Here is a 20,409-nt window from a genome sequence, read left to right on the forward strand (position 1 = left end):
CGAGTTGGGCTCCCTGCTTGGTGGGGAGCCTGCTTTTCCGTCTCCACCCCCAACCCCCGCTCGTGCGTGCGCTCTCTCTCTCTCTCTCTCAAATAAGTAAAATCTAAGAAAAAAAAACAAACAAAACTGCATGCTCTACAGACTGAACCAGTCAGCCTCCTTGGAAATGTTTGTTAGCTTTTTATCTTTGATCATAAGCCTATGGTGTGCTTCTGACTGACTTTGTGGATTTGATGAGTTCAGTTCAGTTTGGGTGACATTTACTGAGACCCTACTGTATGTATCGGGCACTGAAGTTCTAGTGTTAATGTTAAAGGAGACAGGTGTGAATGGAATGAGGTCTCTGCCCTTCTGTGTCAACAGGTAGTTACTGTACAGTGTTAGATGGAAAAATAGAAGCACATACAAGGTACCTAAGTAGTAGAAAGGAGAAAGAGATTGACTAAGGGTGATGAGAGAAAGCCTCTTTGGGGGTGATGTCTATACTAGGTTTTGAAGGATGATTAGGAATTCACCAGTTGGACAAGATAGAGATGTATGCTTCATGGCCTAAAAACTGTCTATATGATGCTAATTTGTGATTTCTATTTCTACCTCTGACTTTTCCATGGATATAAATATCTGCTTACATCTCTTTTCATATCTGCCTATGATTTTTCCACTTGGATGTCAAATAGGCATTTCAAATTTAACATGCCTGAAACAACTCAATTTTCTCCCTAAAGTATGCCTCTCATTTAGTGGTCCCATCTCAGTAAATGGTATCACTGTCTACCCACTTGGACAAGCCAAAACCTAGAAGACATTCTTGCATCCTCTTCCCGTCATTTTCCACATTCAGTGCATTAGTAATTCCTGTAGATTCTGTGTACATTCCAAATCAGTTCGCTTTCCTTCCTCCCCACTACTACCTAGCTCCTCTTTCCTTTTGTCTTCCCAGACCTCACAATCTTTCCTTGAGATTACTGCAGTAACATGCTAACCAGGTGCTTTCCACTCTTGCCTCTCACCCTCTCCCTCTAGTTCACTCTTCACCCAGCAAATGGATCACTTCCTGCCTCGGCTCTTTGAAAATCCAAATTCCTACTTTAGGTTTTGTAAACTAAGGGACAAGCTATCTGTGAATTTATCTCATGCCGTGTTCCCTCTTGTTAACCTCATTTTATTTACAGTGGTCTTTGTTCTTTGAATAAACCAAGCTTATTATTGCCTTAGGATTATTGCCCTAGGTATTCCCCCTAAGGTTCTTTGGGCTTCTGGCGGCTGGTTCCTTGTCATTCAGATATCAGCTTCAGTGCATCTTCTCAGAGAAGCCTCTCTGAACACCCAACCTGAAATTGCCTCCTCGTCACCCCTTACCACATCATCCTATTCTATTTTTTCACAGACTGCTCCTCACCATATGATTGTTTTCTTGATTGGTTGTCTTCCTCCACTCGAATATAAAGTCCACTAGAACAAGGAACCTGTCTGCCTTGTTTTTTCTCTTTCCTCAGTGCTATAATACAACAGTAATCATCCACTGATTCCGGGGTTCGGAAGTGTGAAACAGCTTGCCTTGCTGGTGTGTTGAGACGGAGTCCATTGGAGTGGTGGCTGGGGCCGTAGGGAGAGGGCCTGGAGAAGTAGGCAGAGTTCAAATCCAGAGACAACTCCTAATTGATTCTCAGGAGCTTGGCCTTATTTTACAGTGGTGATGGAGACCAGCCAGTGATACTATACGAGAGCAGCTCAGAGAAGGCAAGGGTAGATCATGAGACTCATTAGCAAACAAGTAAGAAAGTGGTATCTTTTCAAAGGGCTTCTGAAATACCTCTTAGGAAAGCTGAGTACTTTCTACTTCTGTGTGTATCAAACAATTTTTGAAATGTATTATTAGGTAGACTCATTATTAGGTTGACTCATAATTCTGTTTCACTCCCTTGGTCAGTTCTGTATGTGGATTTTGTCTTTAACATTTGCAGGTCATGGCATATGCTGAATATACCTAACTCAAATGCACACCCAGAAACACAGAGGTTCAGAGAACCAGCCCTCGTGCACTTTTCACTGGGCTGTGTCATGTTCACTTACTTCTCCTGGTCCAGACCAACCTTTTTGGTCTCTTCTATTTCTGAAGCTACAAACAAGGATTCCTACCATGTCTGTACTCTTCGTTGTTCTGTCAGGGACTCCTGCTCTGTCTGGCTCATACGATTTCGGATGTATTCTGAAAAAAGATTCTGTACTCAGCCTTTCATATGTTAGATAAGTTGATGGTGTGGAGCTAGGGGACAAGGGTTGCTTGCATTTCCAGGAATGGTAGAATAATACTCCAAAGCCTGTGTGGGCTCCATGGCCTGATGAGATGTCATCATGTAATTGTGGTGCCCAGTGTTGCTCATGTTTTTGCACTTACTCTTGAGGAAATAAACATCATCTTATCTGAATTTGGCTACATACCTCTTAAACCTAGTCTTTCAGCTCGCAGTAATATTAATATTGTGTCAAGTCTCCACTGTGTCATTTGTAGACACCATCTGGGAATTGCCATCTGGGACATGAGATCTTGGCTGTCCTACAGGAGTCGTGTCTTCAGGTTGGACACACCATATGTTATCACCGTGTGAACTGAAAGTAACCATTTGGTGTGCTGTAGCTAACATTCTGGTTACATGTACCACCTCCCTTCAGTCACTTTAAAAGGTGATAATCTGTAGCTAACCTGATTCCCTAAGTTTTCTTCTCTGATTTTCCTTTTTGGTCTTTTTAGCCTCCTTTGGAAAGTCTGGCGACTGTGGAAGAGACCGTGGTTCGAGACAAGGCTGTGGAGTCCCTGAGGCAGATCTCCCAGGAGCATACTCCCGTTGCTCTGGAAGCTCATTTTGTGCCTCTGGTGAAGCGCCTGGCGAGTGGGGACTGGTTCACTTCTCGCACATCTGCGTGTGGTTTGTTCAGCGTTTGCTATCCCAGAGCTTCAAATGCTGTCAAAGCAGAAATTAGACAGTAAGATATGGTGTTTTTTTAGTTATTTGGAATTATTGGGAACTCATAGCTGACAATTTACACAGTAATACCCTGTTACCTGTGAGTGGCTGATAGCAGGATAGGAGAAAGTGGTAATATGACTTTTTTATCATTCAGTTGAATATGCTAGTGGTTTTATATTTGACTTCCATGAGTAAAAGGCTAATCACTGATGTTTGTGAGAGAAAACCTCTAAAATGGCTCTGTGTGTGTGTGTGTGTGTGTGTGTGTGTTGGGGGTGTTTAATTAATGGTATTTGACAGGAAATGCCTTCATTATTTTATTTGCTCCAGGCACTTCCGTTCTTTGTGCTCAGATGACACTCCAATGGTACGACGTGCTGCCGCTTCCAAACTGGGCGAATTTGCAAAAGTTTTGGAATTAGACAGTGTGAAAAGTGAAATTGTTCCACTGTTCACTAATCTAGCTTCAGATGAACAGGTAAGTTAACCTTTAGTATTTAAGGTACGTGGATATGCTCCTTTCCTCTAACGTTTTAAGGGGAGTTTTGGTTCTCATGTTAGGATCCTTTTTGCCAAATTGATACTTAAGTCTGGGCTGGATAAAGTTTAATATGACCCATCTCAGTGTCCTTATATTTCTTTCTTAACCAGACCATGATTTTTTCTTACATTAGCAGTGGTTAAAAGAAGAGTCAAAGAGGAAATGGGAGGGTGCCTGGGTGGCTCAGTTGGTTAAGCAGCTGCCTTGGGCTCAGGTCGTGATCCTGGGGTCCTGGGTTTGAGCCCCACATTGGGAATCCCTGCTCAGCAGGGAGCCTGCTTCTCCCTCTGCCTGCCACTCCTCCTGCTTGTGCGCGCGCGCTCTCTCTCTCTCTGTCAAATAAATGAATAAAATCTTAAAAAAAAAAAAAAAGGAAATGGGAGCCATGTTAGAAGGGAAGACCAAAGCTCTGTTAAGGGGTAACATACTTTTGTGCATTGCAGCCAGTCGTGAGGGGAGTAATGTTGCCTGGAATTTTTGACTTTCAGATAAGCATAGCATGTGTTGAGAAGGCTGTTTGACCTTCTATAATCTCTGGATGAATGTATAGGGTGACTTTGCATAATAGCAATTCTAAATCCAAGGATCTATATCTTTTTGGGGTAGAAATAATAACAATAAGGAGCACTACATTAAAAATGAAATTTTTCTCAGCCTGTCTTAAGAGGTTTACATATAAGAAGTACTTTGGTCCTCATAACAGCCCCATGAGGTAGATACGCCATTTTATGTATTAGGAAACAGACACAGAAAATTGAAGTAACTTTTTCAGGGTTGCATAGTCAGCAGTGGTAGAGATGGGATGGGAATCTAGGCAGTTTGGCTCCAGAGTGCACAGCCTTTGCAGCCAGGGTGTACTGCCTCTCTTTATGGTTCAGAGGATCCTCCCCCACAGTTTCTGGACTCTAGAAGAATCCTTTGGGGTTTTAATTTGCCTACTGTCTATCCTAGAAGCACTTCACATGTATAGGACCAAGAGCGGCAGACACATATTGATGAGTGTCATTTTCAGATCCTAGATTGAAAGATGGTAAATCTTACTTTCAAAATAATTTAAAAAGGTTATTAAAATTGCATACAGAAAAGAGCACAAAAATACAGCCCCATGAATAAGGTAATGTCATCTTATTAGCAAACAGAACTTTGACAGCCACTACCCTAGAAGCCTACCACATGTTCCGTCTCAAACACACCTGCTCCCTGCCTGCTTCAGATAACACTTTATCTTGACTTTCGTGGTAACCACCTCTTAACTTGTCTATACATTTATTACTTCAACATTATAGTTTAAAACAGCACTGTTTAACAAATAGAATGTAAGTTAATTTAAGTTTTCTAGTAGTCACATTTTAAAAAGTAAAAGGGAAATTAATCTTAATAATTTATTTAACCCCGTATGTCCAAAATAATGATCATTTGAACATGTGACACTAGCCACATTTCATGTACTCCGAAGCCATAGGTGGGTAGTAGTTACCACATTGGACAGATGGGTTTAGAGTCCTCATTTAGGATTTTGTTGATTATGCTTCCCATGGTATAATTAAACATTTTCCTTTGTCCTCTGTATTTCTTGCAGATTGATAGTTGAATCTAGTGTCGGGGAGGAGGGTTTGCAAACTTTTTCTGTAAAGGGCCGGATAGTGAATATTTTTGGCTTTGTGAGCCGGTTTCTGTTGTAACTACTCAACTCTGCTCTTGCAGCGTAAAAGCACTATAATGTGTAAACTAATGGGCACGGTGGTGTTCCAGTAAAACTTTATTTACATAAAGTAGCTGCAGTCCTGGATTTGGCCAATTATTGCCCCATCCCTGATCTAGAGGCTTAATGAGATTTAGATTTGATATTTTTGGGGTAGTAAGACCACTTCATATGTGGGATTATATTTTTTGTTAAGAGGCATATAATTTCTAGTGTTATATTAGAAAAAATATTAAGTGCTTAGTTATAAAATGTGTGTATGTGTATTCTGTCCGACCACTGATAGAATTGCTGTTCTTGGCTTACTAATTCATTGAAAACATATTGACTACCTGCTACATCTGAGGCACCGTTCTGGTGCTGGGCTCCAGCGTTAAAAAGGCATACAAAGGCCCTTCTGTCATGGAGTGTACGTTTTGATGAAGGAAAACAGATAATATTAACAGATCAATAAGCATTAATGATAAACACTATGATGAAAATAAAGTAGGGTGACGTAATAGGAAGTGATTATAGGGCATTCATCTAGACTGGTTAGTTAGAGAAGGACTCCCGAGGAGGTGATATAAACTGAGACACAGAAGAAAAATGCCAGCCATACCCTTTCCTGGAGTGCCAGAACTCCAGGAAAAGAGGATTCCAGGAGGAGAGGACACCTAGCATTGGAACATGGTGGGTGATAGGGACTCTGGTGGGCTATGAGGTTGGGGAAGATAGGGGCCCTGTAAGTCAGGGTATGGAGTTTGGATTTCTTATTCTAGGTGCACTGAGAATACACGTAGATTTTAAGCAGGGGTGGTGTGACTTGATGTAATTCACATTTTAAAAAGAACATTCTGGCATCTGGGTGAGAGCCGAATTATAAAGGGCAGGGGCAAGATTAGAAATAGCAAGACCAGTTAGGAGACTTTTGCAGTAATTCAGGCAAGACACAATGGTGAACAAAAGTGGTACAGTGAAGGTGGAGAGAATCTAGAGACAAGTTTAGAGGCAGCATCATTAGGACTATGATGGGATTGGATGGGATGAGGGAGGAGCAGTCAAGGAGACCTTGATTTTTGGTTTGAGCCCAAACTGGCTGGGTGGTGGTGTCTTGCTGAGATGGAGGAGCAGGTATAGGGGGGACGGGTAATTGATTAACAAGTATTTATTGGTGTATATTTCCATAGATGATAGTAGTCCCTTGATTTAGCATTGTTTTGGGATTCCAAAAATATTTGTATAGGCACTACTAAGAACCTAGTTCTGCCCTTTTTTTTTGGCTTGTTCATTTGGATAGAGGAGTGAGCATTCTGGGCATATAGTAAATTATTGTTGACCAACAACTTTTAAAATTTGTAATATTTTGAAAAGTTGGAGTCACTTGTCTCTCGTGTATGTATGTGTAATATATATAAAATATGTCATATGCACACCCACTATTCACATTTTTGGTCTCTCCCTCCTGGGTGCTTATGTTTACGTATTTTTAGTTTCCACTTACATATTTATAATTCCTAAAACTATAATCTCAATTCCTAATTTCTCATTGATTTGTCTAATTGTGTATTTCTACTTGCTCAAAGGACACATGGGTATCATGTTGACACTTGGCAGTTTACATTCGGGAAGTTGAGTTCATTAATCTCATACGTTTCTCAGTTTTTTTGCTGCATTTTTCTTGGCTTGGCTACCTCACAGTTATTCTGTCCCTGATTCTCAACATTCAAATCCAGTGGGGTTTTTTTGTTTTTGTTTTTTTTAAATTGCTATTTTGTTTTTCTTTGTATTTCTTTCCAAGTCATCTCATGCCTCCTATCACTGCCGCCCCAAACCGAGTATTTGGACAACTGAGCTTCCTGTTTCCCTTCCCGTTTTTGTTGTGATCTGTTAAACAGTTTGTTCAAGTACAGTTTTCATTTTTTTATCCCTTAACAACTTATTATAGGAAGGCCTTGAAGACATCATTCAAATGTTCTCTTTTTTTCATTTAATTTTTACATTTTCATTTCGTTTTCCTTAATAAAAACTCTGCATTCTGGCTGAGGGCATTACTTTACTGTTGACTCTAGAACAAGGTCGTTTCTACTCTTACGGCTTTGATAGGCCGTTCTAGGCAAAGTATGTTTTAAGACCTAAAGACGTGAAGCTCTGTATAGTAGTTTTTTTTTTTTTTCTTTTGAATAACACCCACAGCACTGCCCCACACCACTCATACTGTACCGCCTTGTGGCTCTCCATAAATCTTGTCTAACAGAAGCTTGTTCCTTTAGGATTCAGTGCGTCTCCTGGCTGTAGAAGCTTGTGTTAGCATTGCCCAGTTACTGTCTCAGGAGGACCTCGAGGCTTTGGTGATGCCTACACTTCGGCAAGCGGCAGAAGATAAATCCTGGAGGGTTCGCTATATGGTAGCTGACAAGTTTTCAGAGGTAAAACTATTGTACTGACATTTTTAAAGTACTAAGAGAAAAAAAACTCCAAACCCACGGATTTGCTGTGTACCAAAAGTTTCTGAATTAATTCTTCTGAATTGGAAGTGCTTGTAGCAAAAACATACTTGGAGGTTACGCTGTTTTGTTTTGTTCATGTTAATCAAGTTGTTGGTATACATTAAAACCTGTACAAATTTTTTTATAGCTCCAGAAAGCTGTGGGTCCTAAAATCACCCTAAATGACCTCATCCCCGCCTTTCAGAACCTACTTAAAGACTGTGAAGCTGAAGTCCGAGCAGCTGCTGCCCACAAAGTAAAAGGTTAAGGAGTTCAGTTTATGTTGCGGGATATATCATTCATTTTGGTGCATTTTTTTTAAATGTCAGCGAATTTTGTATGGTTTTTGTTGTGAGATATGTTTTTCAATAAGGCGATTTCATTGTGTAGGAATGTCACATTGTTGGACAAGGCTACTCCCTTTATATTTAAACCATATAGCCGTTTTATCTTGTTTTTGTAGAAAAGATGCCTTTGCAGGTTGGGTTGGTGTATATGGCATATAGACTGATGAAAAGTACATTTAGAATAAGCTGTTTTCCCCTCTTGGAGCTTATTTGCTTAAACATGATTTAAGTTGCAACTGTTGATAAACCTGGCTGCTTGTAAATGGCTGTATGTAAGCATTAGTAGTTTTTTCTCTTTCTCTCTTTCAGAACTTTGTGAGAACTTGCCCGCTGAAGGTAGAGAGACCATAATTATGAATCAAATTCTGCCCTTTATAAAGGTAAACCTAATTAGGTTATTTTTTGTTTCACCTTGCCCTGTATGTTATAAGGTAAACTTTACCTCAGTTTTTTTGTTTCTTTGTTTTACCTTAAAGCTCTTCAAGTTTAAGGGTGGATAGGGGATGATTGGGACAGTCACATTAATATGACACTGTTATTTGTTACTTATTAGTGTTTGTTATTATAAAATGCTCTTTGGTGCATAGGTTTCTATTATCTAATAGATGGCTTGAGGAAATTGATCAACTAATCAATATTGAAATAGTGCTGTCTCTTTAAATTCCTTGGGCGATGGTATGGAAGTTTGTGTTGTCTTGCCAAAAAGAAAGGCTTTTAATTTTGATTTTATTTTAGGAATTAGTATCTGATACAAATCAACACGTCAAATCGGCTCTAGCTTCTGTAATTATGGGATTATCTACCATTTTGGGCAAAGAGAATACCATTGAACATCTTCTACCTCTTTTTTTAGCTCAGTTAAAGGATGAGGTGAGTCTGGCTAAAAATTCTATTGCCTTTGATAGTCAGTGATTTGGTTTGGTTTTGGTTTGGGATTTCACGAAAATAGAACTCAAGCCGGGTTGAAGGGATTAAAAAAGGTAGCTTATTTTAAACCAGTGACAATTCCTGTGTTTGGGTATGGAGTTACAAGTTCTGCAGAAAATGAGCACAAGGAGCCATTGATGCAGACCTGAAAATGTCTCTGTGTCCTCCCTGCCTGATTCATTCTGATACGCACTGGTGTCTTCTCTTTAAAGCTAATGTAGCTTTGTTTTAAATGTTGTAAATTTAAATTTGAATATGCTAGTATCAGAATCGCAATGATGGCTAACGTTCATTGAGTAATACTGTCTGTCAGACATGACCATAAATGCTTTCCATGTATTATTACATTAAGCCTCAAGGCAGTTTTTACCTCAACATGATAGTAGGAGAATATCGTGCAGAGAACTTGGTTCTTATATGTGTTCTTTTGGGACTTGTGTATTTACAGTGTCCAGAAGTTCGTTTGAATATCATCTCTAACTTGGACTGTGTAAATGAAGTGATTGGGATCCGTCAGCTCTCTCAGTCTCTCCTTCCTGCCATAGTGGAGCTGGCTGAAGATGCCAAGTGGAGGGTCCGGCTGGCCATCATTGAGTATATGCCGCTGCTGGCCGGCCAGCTGGTGAGTGCGTGCACCCCACGAGGTGAAGGGGGGCCTCAGGTAGTGCACACAGGAGGCCCGCGGAGCTCAGAGGATTCTGTTCATTTAGATGCATGAACGTATGGTCGGACCTAGTTGCCTGTAGGGTGGTTTTTATTTTCATTAGTGCGTTAACTTCTAACAAAAGGGTATTATAGAAACACATTTCTCCTTATCACTACCTAAAAGCAAAGCCATGGTAGAATATAATTATTTTCTTGATAAATATATAACACAGTGTGATATTTAGTGTCTCTGTCGGAAGGAATCTTGAACTGAGAAAAGAACTTTGATTTTTGCTCAGGGCAGCTGTTTGCCTGTATTCTGTGCAAAATGTCCCTGATGACCACTTTTCCTACATTCTGGTCAAAGGGAGTTGAGGCTTCATCACAGGAAAGGAGTAGGTAGTCTGGAGGCCAGAGAGCACATTATCACATTATGTGTTACTGTTTTCAGTTTCATGGTTTTACTCTAACTGATCATCATATTAATTAAAATTTCGGTGCTGGGTGTTACAGCCACATCCTTTCCTTTCTCTTTTATTAAGTGCCCTAGATTGTGTTAGGTTTCGTAGATGCTTATGCTGTTGGTAGCACGAGCCGGGGATGCCTCACTGGGTAGAAAGACAAGGGATTTCTTCGGGGGCAGTGCTGGCCGGAACCTGGCAGGAATTAGGCACGTAACATTTGTTGAATGTCGAAGGAACGAATACCTGAATATTTTTTGAGAAAGCTCCTACACTTTGTCAGTTTACAGCTAATATTCTGCAACGTGTGTCCTCTCTCACCCTCCTTCCAGTACTTTCAGATCACAGCATGTGGGATTAATTTTTTTTTCTGGGACCACTGGATTTGTTGCCTATTTTGGCATATTTAGTGTATGAAGTGCGCCCTGTGCGTGTTGGTGGCATTATGTTTTATAAAATTTGAAGTGTCTCATTCAAAACGATGCCAAAGGTATCCGTGAGTAGCTAATAGGGTCAGGTGAAGCCATCTTGTCATCTGTTTGTCCTCTGTCACTCCCAAGTGCTGAAGGTCACCCTCTCTGCTTCATGGGTGACTGTCCTGCATCTTCCTCTCCAGGGTGGAAAGCAGCAGCACCTCACTGGTTTGCTAAAAACGGAAACAACTGTCCAGAAGGGAGGGGCAGTTCTCGTGTCATTTCTTTTAGCCTCTGCTCCCCTCTGACCCGGGAAGTTGGCAGAGGTTGGTGGCTCTGTGGTGAGGAGTATGGAAGCAGGGCAGGGGTGAGTTTGGCTGACTCATACCTGTCTGGCAGGGGATGACATGCATCCGTCATGAATATTTTGTTCAATATCTTCAACTTCTTGTTAGTATTTTATTATTATTATATATATCTTGTTATATTTTATTCTTATTTTTCTTCTTATCTGTATAGATTTTTATATCAGGTAGTTAGCTTATAAAATTCTTTCAACTCTTTATGTATAGCCTGGCGAGTGAGCCGTGAGTAAATGTAAAGTTAAGCCACAAAACTTGGGAAATAAAAATTAAGACTCCAGAAAAATCCATGACCTGAAATGAAAAGGAAATCTTTGAAGGCTGACATGGTAATCTAACTGTATGCTAAAACCTATTCATAATCTGTTATTATAAAGCTGTTTCATTAAGTCACTATTTTCAGAGCACTGACCCCTGGTATTATATCTCTTTATTTAAAATATACACTCACTGGTCAATAACTTCTTAGCATCCAAAGAAGTAAAAAAACTGTGGAACATGTAGATCCCCCAGAGGAGGCACTGGATATGCCAGCTCTGTCCCGCGTGCTGGCCGAGTCCCACAGAGGCGGGTGTGTGAGTCCGCCTGTGCCCGGCTGGCCGCCTGTCGGGAAGAGCAGAACGGGGAGGGCCGGGGTGGTTCCCCCCGTGACTCTGCGCTGGGGCGCTGCACCTGGAGTCATGGGCCTGCTTTATTCGCCCTCCTCTGCTTTCTCCCTTTAATTGGGGTCTGTTTCTTGGTGTCAGTTTCTTCATCCTTAAGGATTTATTACATTAACCAAAAAGGGAAAAAAAATTGAGAACTATTACTATTGACAGGTATTTTCCTGGGTTAACCCATTTTTACAAATAATCTAGATACTGCTTGGCAAACCGTCCACGGTGCATTCTTCCAGCTCGTCTGGACTGTTGAATCTGGCTCCTGGCCACGCTCTTCTCTCCCACTTAGCGGGGCTTGGGCCATCTCACTTAGGTTTTTGTTTATGATTGCTGTCTAATAAAAGAGGCTTCCAGTTTGTAAATCAAATTCCATGCATTTCTTTTCTGGCGAGTTCATGCATTCGGCTTATTTGGAAACATGTTTTTTTTAGCTTTCACGTCATTTTGATGTAATTTAAATAGACCACCTTGATTTCTGAACTTTGGAGATATTATTAATGGAATCTTCTGTATCTATAGGGTATGGAGTTCTTTGACGAAAAACTGAATTCTTTATGTATGGCCTGGCTTGTGGACCATGGTGAGTAAGTTAAACACAGATTATTATGGAAGGCCCATGTTTTTACGCACATCCCCTTTGTTCATATATTTCCTTTTTAGAAAGGAATCCTAATCTGACCAGACATTTTGTCTACCAACGTGTAGGGATAAAGAAAGGCTTTGATTAAAGTCCACTTAGCTTCCTTTGAACACAAGTTTGACATTGCTGTTTTCTACCATTTTTTTTAATCTTAAATCTTATTTTTTTCATTAATCAGTCTCTGCCCTGTTTTCTTAGCCCTTCTGTTATTTTCAGATTGTCTTTTTTTATACATACACTCCTTCCTTATCCCAAGGTCTTCTGCTCGACCATGGCATTGGAGTCTTTAGCCAGTATAGGATAAGGATTGGAATCTGATGAAAGGCCCAGGGGGAAGTGGCTACTTGGCTTCTTTGAGGTGACTTAGAGAAGGAGGTATACAGTGGCGCAGTAAAGGAGTGTAGGGGTGGGAGACGCCAGCCATGGCTGAGGACAGCGGGGGCCCAGATTCCTGGTTTTGGTGAAAGGCAGGCTTACTGTACCCTGGTGCCTGCCAGTGCCTCGAGCTCAGGCAGGCTCAGGTGGAACAGCTGTTTTAGAAAATAGGTTTGAAAATAACTATCTTCTCTTTCTTTTTATAACATAATTCAACAGTCACAGAATCCTTTTCTTCCAGTGCTACAAACTGTTACGGAAAGTTGCTTATCAAGATAGACAAGGCAATGGATGTTTTCTCTAAAACCACCTTACCTGTTAACTTGTTAGCAGTTGATTTTTTTTGCCAAGGTCTCAGGTCCATGTATCTTCTCTGGTCTGCCAGGCAGCGATGGGTGGGGGGGTGGGGGTGCCTTCTGGACCAGTGAGATTCACCACCAGGCGCCATGTCCAGGCATCTGTTCACAGGGGGTCCCTGGGGGCTTACAGTGTCCCGTGTGGGCTTTGGTTCCATATTGTGTTGCATCTGCTAGGCATCCTGTTTCAGTTCCACAGTATCTCACATAGACTCGATGTGCTGAGTGCATCTCTGTTCACCTGTGACGCTCATGCCTGGGTATCTGGGAGGAGTGGGATACTCGTGTCTGCTTGTACATGGAGGTGGTTTCGTTAAGGGCATGTTTGGATCATGTGGAAGATTATATGGTTAAGACAGTGAAGAGGAGGGTGTGAAAGAAATGTGCAAATCTTGCAAAAACATATATATGCAGGTGATTTCAGTGTTTTAAAACTAGATGTGAAGACTCTTTTTCTTGTCCTTTAAAGTTATCTTTTTATGTCCAATTTTTTTTCTTTTTAAATGAAACTTAAGTATGGTAAATCATAAAACTTCCTTTCCTTTTAGGAAAATAATGTTTATATTATTTCTGATACATATTTATTGTTAGTGGGAAGGACACATCCCAGCGGGTCATTCTATATACTTTTTTTGAAAGCTTGCATTTTAGATAAATTCTGAGGCACTTTTAAAGTCTTAGTGTTCCACAAAGAATTGAATTCCTCACACCCATTCTCTGTAAGATTGCTGTCTGTACAAGTCAGTTACTCCTTCCTCACTTGGCAGATCTCTTTCCTCCAATTTGGGATTGTAAGAGAGACCCTTGTTCCTGTCTCTGCAGCAGCTAGCATACTAAACTGGTATTGCAAGCATTCTTTGAATCGATGACATGTCAGCTCTGAAATTGTCCTGCACTTAATTAGTCACATGGGTTTTTTGTTGGTTTTGTTTTGCATTGTAGATAACTACTGTGTAGTGATCACTGATCAGTTACATTTTTGAAACGTTTTTCCTGGTTACTAAACTACTAAAAGAGTATTGTGAAAAATCTGGAGTAGTATAAGGAAGAAAGTGTCCCCTCTTTTCCTGAGCTTGAGTGGACAGTATTGATCAGAGGGAGGAATTTAGAAGGGGAATTTATTTCTTACAGGAGAAAGGATAAAAGTATCGGAGTGAGCATATAGAGTGTGTTAGGCATTCAGAGGAACCTTGCAAGTCCAACAGACCTTGAGGGGAGAGGGAAAGAGGGAGAGAGACAAAACAAGGAGAGAAAACAGGCAGAGCTCTGGAATGGTTTGCATTCTTTTGGCACAAAATTGAGAGGAGCCAAGAGCATAGTAGGCATCGAGCCAAGTACAGTTGAGTACAGCTGAGGTCTGGGTCAAGGCCGAGCGTGTGCGCGGTCTCTGGTTACTCTGGCTGTGAGAGCCCTTCCTATGGTAATGGCATGAAGAGGAGAAAAATCTCTAGCAAATTAAAAAGCAGAATTAGACAAGACACAGTTTCTTTAGCGAGCTCCACCTTAGTGGGAGGAGTTGGGAGGGGTTTGTGCCCAAGACAAAGACCACGACTGTGAAGGGAGGGAGTTAGTGTTATGGGTCAAACGGTTGACTTGAGCTCGCTCCGCGGAGAATGCTTCTGGCTGTCACTGACTGGCGGCTTCTCCCACAGACGTTGGTCAGGTTTCGTATTGGTAATAAATTATATAGTTCCTTGGCTACGCGGTCTTTCCTGTTCTCAGCAATGGCATTGCCGAGAAGGATCTGTGGACTGGGGAGAGTTGGACATTCCCTGTCTGGAAGCCTTATGTAAATTGTCCAGGATTGGGGCTGTGGCTTGGATAGCTAGTCTTGCCTCCCCTGTTCCCCAGGAGGGTTGGGCCTACCTGGAGAGAGAAGTAGAGTAAGGAGTCGGTACCCACTGCCCTGGATTTGTTATCTGAGCCCCAGTTGTGAGTTTTATGGGATCTGTGAAATGAAGCTACACCGGCCTGACTTTGTTTGGTGCTGTGCAGTGAGCTGTTGAGAAGGTAGTAGCTCAGGCTTTTATTATCTAGATTTAGGCTGTCCTTGATAAGTGATCTTACAGGGAGTTACTAGACGTTAAAGCACACACATTTATTCACAGAATACATTTGACATGTTGTCTCAACATATAAATCTTTTAAGGGAAAAGAGGCAAGTCGCTCTGAGGTTTTTAGTTGCTGTCATGGAGGTGACCACAGTGGCCTCTGCATGACCTCCCTGCTGGCTTTCTCTCCTCTGCTGTGGTTGCTGCTGCTGGAATTATCTTCCTTAAATACCACATTGGTCATCAGGTCACAACTTTGCTTTAAAAGCTCATCGTTTTTCTTACAAAATCTAAATTTAGCTCCCAAGGTGCTCTGTGTTCCGAGTGCACCAACTGTCCGACCTCGAGGTCTCGCACCCTGCAGTTTTTCCCCTTTGTGTCCTCCGGCTTCGTTGGTTTCTGCCCTTTCCAGGAATTCCTCCCCTCTTTTCTCCACTTACACAAATCCTCCTTAATCTCCGAGGTCCAGTGCCAGGCCTCTCTTTCCTGAAGCTTCCTGGCTGGACCTCCCTTTTCTCTCTTCTCTAAACTCCTCCAGCCCTCATGATCTTTGCTACACGATTTCATGGATCGTGCTGACCAGTCTTACCCCATGTGACTTCTGGGAGGCCGGCAGCTTTCACTTCTCTGATAGAGTGTGGGGAAGTCTCTTCCGTATTCTTTCTCTAACACCTAGCACATAGTAGGCACTCAGTATTTGTTAGTTAATGATGCCTATCATGAGCTCCTTAGCTCCTTTTTCTTGGACATATTATACATTCTTCAACTATAACCAGACCAAATCATTGTATTATGAGTCCTGAGCATGTTGACCATTATGTAATAGTAAATTTGGAGTGTTGGGAGAGTTTTGTTCTTGGCCCCCCTTCGATGAGGAGGTCAGTAAACTAGGTTATGCTTCTGATGTGAGCAGCATGACAGTGTGCCCTTCATCTCTTCTGCCAGTGTATGCCATCCGGGAAGCTGCCACCAACAACCTCATGAAACTCGTTCAGAAGTTTGGTACAGAGTGGGCCCAAAACACCATCGTTCCCAAAGTGCTGGTAATGGCAAATGATCCGAATTACTTGCACAGAATGACCACTTTATTCTGCATTAATGTAAGTATCATACGGCTGTTACTGCTAAACTTAGGCGCTAAAGCGGTTATTTGGGGCTGTATTTCTGAATTCAGAATATAGTGTGTTCTGTTTGGAATCTGTTTCTTATACTGATTAATTTGGACAGTTAGTTGATGAGAGAAAATGTCAGTTTTTAAATTCATGTTAAAATCTGTAATCAAGTCAGTGGTGAATTCTGGTTTAATTCTGAGATCCTTTGAATGCCCGATCCTCGTATCCCTCATTCAGATGCTCAGAAACATTTTCCTGTTGGTCAGTTACTTTCTTTTTAAATATTCATTTGTCTTTTTGGATTTGGGGATATTTAAAAACACAAAAGTGTTTTAGGGGCGCCTGGGTGGTTCAGTCGGTTAAATGTCTGACTTTTGATTTCGGCTCAGGTCATGATCCTTGAGGTCGTGGGATCGAGCCTTGAGTCAGGCTCCGGGCTCAGTGCAGAATCTGCTTGAGATTCTCTCTCTCCCTCTGCCCCTCCCCCCATGTGTGCTCTTGCACGTGCATTCTCTCTAAGAAACCTTTTAAAAAGACAAAACAAAACCTAAAAGTGTTTTAAATGTACCATCTTAATTCTTTTTCAAGGCGCTATCTGGAGCCTGTGGTCAGGAAATCACCACTAAGCAGATGCTGCCCATCGTACTGAAAATGGCAGGAGACCAAGTAGCGAATGTCCGTTTCAATGTGGCGAAATCTCTTCAGAAAATTGGACCAATTCTAGATACTGAGTAAGATTTCAGTATGAGTCTTGTTTAAGAAGGAGATTTAAATGTTTACCTTGTGGGGAGTAAGAGCATAACCTAAGTTCAGTGGTTTTCACTTGACCCACAGTAAGGTTTGTGTAAAGGAAGCAGTAATTTGACAACCATTTCTGGGGGTGTGGCTGCCGTTTTGTGTCGAAATTCTGTATACGTGTAGATAATTGTCTGAAGCTCATTCTCTGGAGGGTTTAGAAATTATTTGGTGCTGGTCAGGTATATATTCTAAGCATTTACAATTTTTTTTAATTTTAAACTTGACAAATTACTGTAGAACATGTATACCCTGAAGCATTTATCTGGCCCAGAGGACTGCCTCTCACAGATAATCCTGTTGGATTTTAGTGCTCTGCAGGAGGAAGTGAAGCCAGTGCTGCAGAAGTTAGGTCAAGACGAGGACATGGATGTCAAATACTTTGCACAGGAAGCGATAAGTGGTGGGTTTGTCTGTTGTCTGTCTTGCCCTGGTTAGCGGGGTGTGAGTGAGTTGAAGCGGGCGGGCGATGTGTGTGTGTGGGAGCGGGGTCGGTGGGCTGCTGGGACGCCATGCCCCTCTGTGGGTAGAACCTTCCTGGCCCACCATGGAGCAGGCCATTTTGTGAGTCCCAGGTCTAGGGCTGGGTAGGATTCGGATTCTCACGGGTAAGAACAGTTTGTCGTTTGGATTTCAGTTTTTAAAGATTAACTCGATGAGCCTGGCAGGGCAGAGAAACTGACCAAAGTGAGAAGCCCACAGTCTCATGCTTTCACATCATTGTCATACTTAACATTCACATAGACAGTTCATGAACTTTCTGTACCACTAACTTGATTTTGTTTGGAATTTTCCAGTGCTTGCGTTGGCATAATGAGGAACAGGAGGGAAAAGACTTTACTAAATTCTTATCACAGATTTCTAGTCAATGTGTTCTTAAACTGGGTGGAGAAAAAATGGAAAACCTTCAAGACCTCATCCAAGCAGATGGCAGCCGCTTACAAGAGATCAAATTTCAGTGACTTGATTCTTTCTAAAGATGAAATGGGATTGTTTCTTACTCGTCGTCTTTTTTGGGATAATTATATTTAAAGCATTCTTACTGTTTGTGACCAGTTCCTGACACTTGGTACAGTCATGTCTTGATTGTCTCCTACTGATTTATCTGACACCAGGTGGGCTCCTGCATCTCACTGTTGAATCAGGCCCTGGCCGCTTACTATTCCCAACCGAGCCTGGATGGGTTTGGACCCAGACAGGGAGTGGAGTGATTCTCTTGATGTTTACGTGTATCTGTGTGTGTCTCCATCATTCCAAAGTTAAATGTACATGGTTTAGAATAACTTCCTTTATAAACCCTCTATCTGGGAGACACGTGGAGATGTAACTATATAGAAAGCCACATTTTCCCGGATAATGATGGTCTGAATCGGCGTCTCTCATGAAAGGGGAGTGTGGAAGCTCAGGGTTCATGTATTGGTTGTTTTGATTTTTATTTGCTTGATTTGCACTGCAATCATGTCATTCGGAAACCTGGAGCACAGGCATCTCACCGCTCACGTGTTGAGTCCCACCCGCATGCCGATGGCTCAGCACTGTGGCTGCATTCACAAGCACTTGGCTCCCTGCCTCTGCCCCCGAGAAACGTAACATGTTGTGCCTCCTGATAAGCAGTCGTTTGACTGCTGCACTGTACCATTGCCATGCCATGTTTCGGGTGAGTAGAGAAACCGCTGATGGAGGATTGTGAGGAGTTCCTGCTCTTGACCCGGCTCTGCTTCCCGCCTCTTGCCGTCGGGTCGTCCGTGCCGTGGCTTCGGCACTGACGTCTCGGGATGGGTGATGCCGGATGCTCCGCACTTGCCATGTTTGTGGTTCTGCTTCTACGGGAAAACCTCATTAATTCCTCCTGGAATTTAAGAGAGTGAGTTAAGCTGAAGGGTTTGCTGAAGCCAGTTAATAGTATGTCAGGAAGCCTGTTGTATCTGTACTACTGAAGTAATTTTAAAAAGCACCCTTTTCCAGTTGACATGCCCGTTGCTGATCACTCTTCCGTTTTATTAAAATACCTTCCATGGGGATCGTTGTAGGCCATACCTGTTTTTGGATGTACTCATTTCACTCTTTATCTCTGAAAAATATATGTACGTATATATGGAGACTATAAATATTTTTTCTTTTAGTTATATTTTTCACCTAATCAGACTTGCCTTGTCCTAAGGAATTTTAATTAATGAGGTTTTATTGTAGCTTATTTTTTGCTCCTTGTATGTTGCTGTGTGGTTTCCTTGTTTCCATTTTGGTTTTTGAATTGGTTCTTTCATTCGGTGAGCCCAGTGAGCCCTGTTCTGTTTGGTGAAGTTCCGCAGACTGCTGTACACCTTTGTATGTGAAATCATTACATAAAACCAAGTTTGACCAGATGCTTCCAGGTTTGTCTTACCTTAGAGAAACAGAGCCTTTTAAATCAGACGGTATTCTGCCTGCATTTAAAACTACCAGCCTACCTTACAGGAAATGTCTATTTTATTACTTTTTGGGCCAAGGATTAAATGTATTCCTACGCAAAAAAACTTCCCTACATTCTTGTTTTAAGATCTTAAACTATTCTGTAAACATTTTAATTTTAGTTTTTTGGTTCTTTTTGTTTCTTATTATCTCCAGGTTATGTTCCCCTTCAGTGAATTGTATGTTTGAGAGATCGATGTCTTGATTCTTGAAACAGACTTGCACAACTGTTGCTTAACTCTTTGGTTGGAAATGCCATTGGCTTTGGGATGGACTTTTAAATGTCTTTTGGACTTCAGATGTACTCCCTGGGGAGCCCTGAGTGTTGGCCTGTCCCTTTAAGACAGTGATAAAGGGGAGACAGGAGCCCTGGCTTTCTCAGGCATGGGTCTGGGAGCTAAGCAGGCTCTGTATTTCTGGGTGACCCCTTAGGGAGTTCATCGACTCTTTCTGTTTTAAGCAATGGGGAATCCCTTTTGTTACTCAAGGGGAATTGTTCTTTGGCTCATGCCGGTCATATTAACCATGGATCGGTTTTCCCATCTTGGTTTCACTAGCGTGTCCACTCCAGGAGCTCCATAAGGGCAGGGATTTTTGTCTGTTCTGTCTTCTGTATTGCCAGCACCTAGATCAGTGTCTGGTGTACATAATAGGTGCTCAATAAAAATGTGTTTAATGAATCTCTAACATCTGTCCTTTGATGTGTTGCGTGCGAGGAACAAGTCATCGCAGGTACCACACTACAGCTCGTCCTCCCACTGGCAAAACGGAAGGATTTTGCGACTCCTAAACAAGCTTTGGGTCGTCCTTCCCGAGGCTCCCCGCTCCAGCCACGGTTCCGTTGGGGTTTGCACGATGATCTGGGATGTACATTTTGCCACGGGTTTTCATCCCCTGCCATTGGTGTGCGTTGGTCCCTGAGGAAAGTGAAGCAGAGACATATGTAGCAAGCTGACCTCAATAAAGGTGTCTCCTCAACCATGGAATTCACCTTAGGGTTTCTACGTTTTGTGTGCGGTTGACCTGTCCCAGGTTTAAGAGACCAAGACCAGATCTCTTTTCTCTGTGCTGCCGAGAAGATGTGTCCTGTTTCCTAAGAACAAACAGGTTACTGTGTGGTTTTTAATGAGGGCTTGTT

General features: G+C 41.9%; 1 protein-coding gene across 3 annotated transcripts in view; it reads left to right on the forward strand.

The window, feature by feature from the left end:
* The window catches only part of PPP2R1B (protein phosphatase 2 scaffold subunit Abeta), a 31,512-nt gene that overhangs the window by 1,934 nt on the left and 9,169 nt on the right, over window positions 1-20,409 (forward strand). For 2 of the 3 annotated variants that reach the window (XM_081799498.1, XM_081799497.1), the window contains exons 4-14: window positions 2,753-2,985; window positions 3,300-3,447; window positions 7,465-7,620; window positions 7,829-7,943; window positions 8,337-8,407; window positions 8,763-8,897; window positions 9,403-9,576; window positions 12,014-12,074; window positions 15,862-16,016; window positions 16,617-16,759; window positions 17,135-17,226. In XM_081799498.1, coding sequence (XP_081655624.1) covers window positions 2,753-2,985; window positions 3,300-3,447; window positions 7,465-7,620; window positions 7,829-7,943; window positions 8,337-8,407; window positions 8,763-8,897; window positions 9,403-9,576; window positions 12,014-12,074; window positions 15,862-16,016; window positions 16,617-16,759; window positions 17,135-17,226 — 1,483 coding nt within the window. Of the gene's footprint in view, window positions 1-2,752; window positions 2,986-3,299; window positions 3,448-7,464; window positions 7,621-7,828; window positions 7,944-8,336; window positions 8,408-8,762; window positions 8,898-9,402; window positions 9,577-12,013; window positions 12,075-15,861; window positions 16,017-16,616; window positions 16,760-17,134; window positions 17,227-17,620; window positions 19,959-20,409 lie in introns of those variants that run through there. The other variant, XM_031034408.2, reaches the window with a different exon arrangement.

Source organism: Leptonychotes weddellii, chromosome 11, assembly GCF_054177405.1.
Source record: "Leptonychotes weddellii isolate Sample4059 chromosome 11, ASM5417740v2, whole genome shotgun sequence".
In the NCBI taxonomy this organism is placed as follows: Eukaryota; Metazoa; Chordata; class Mammalia; order Carnivora; family Phocidae; genus Leptonychotes; species Leptonychotes weddellii.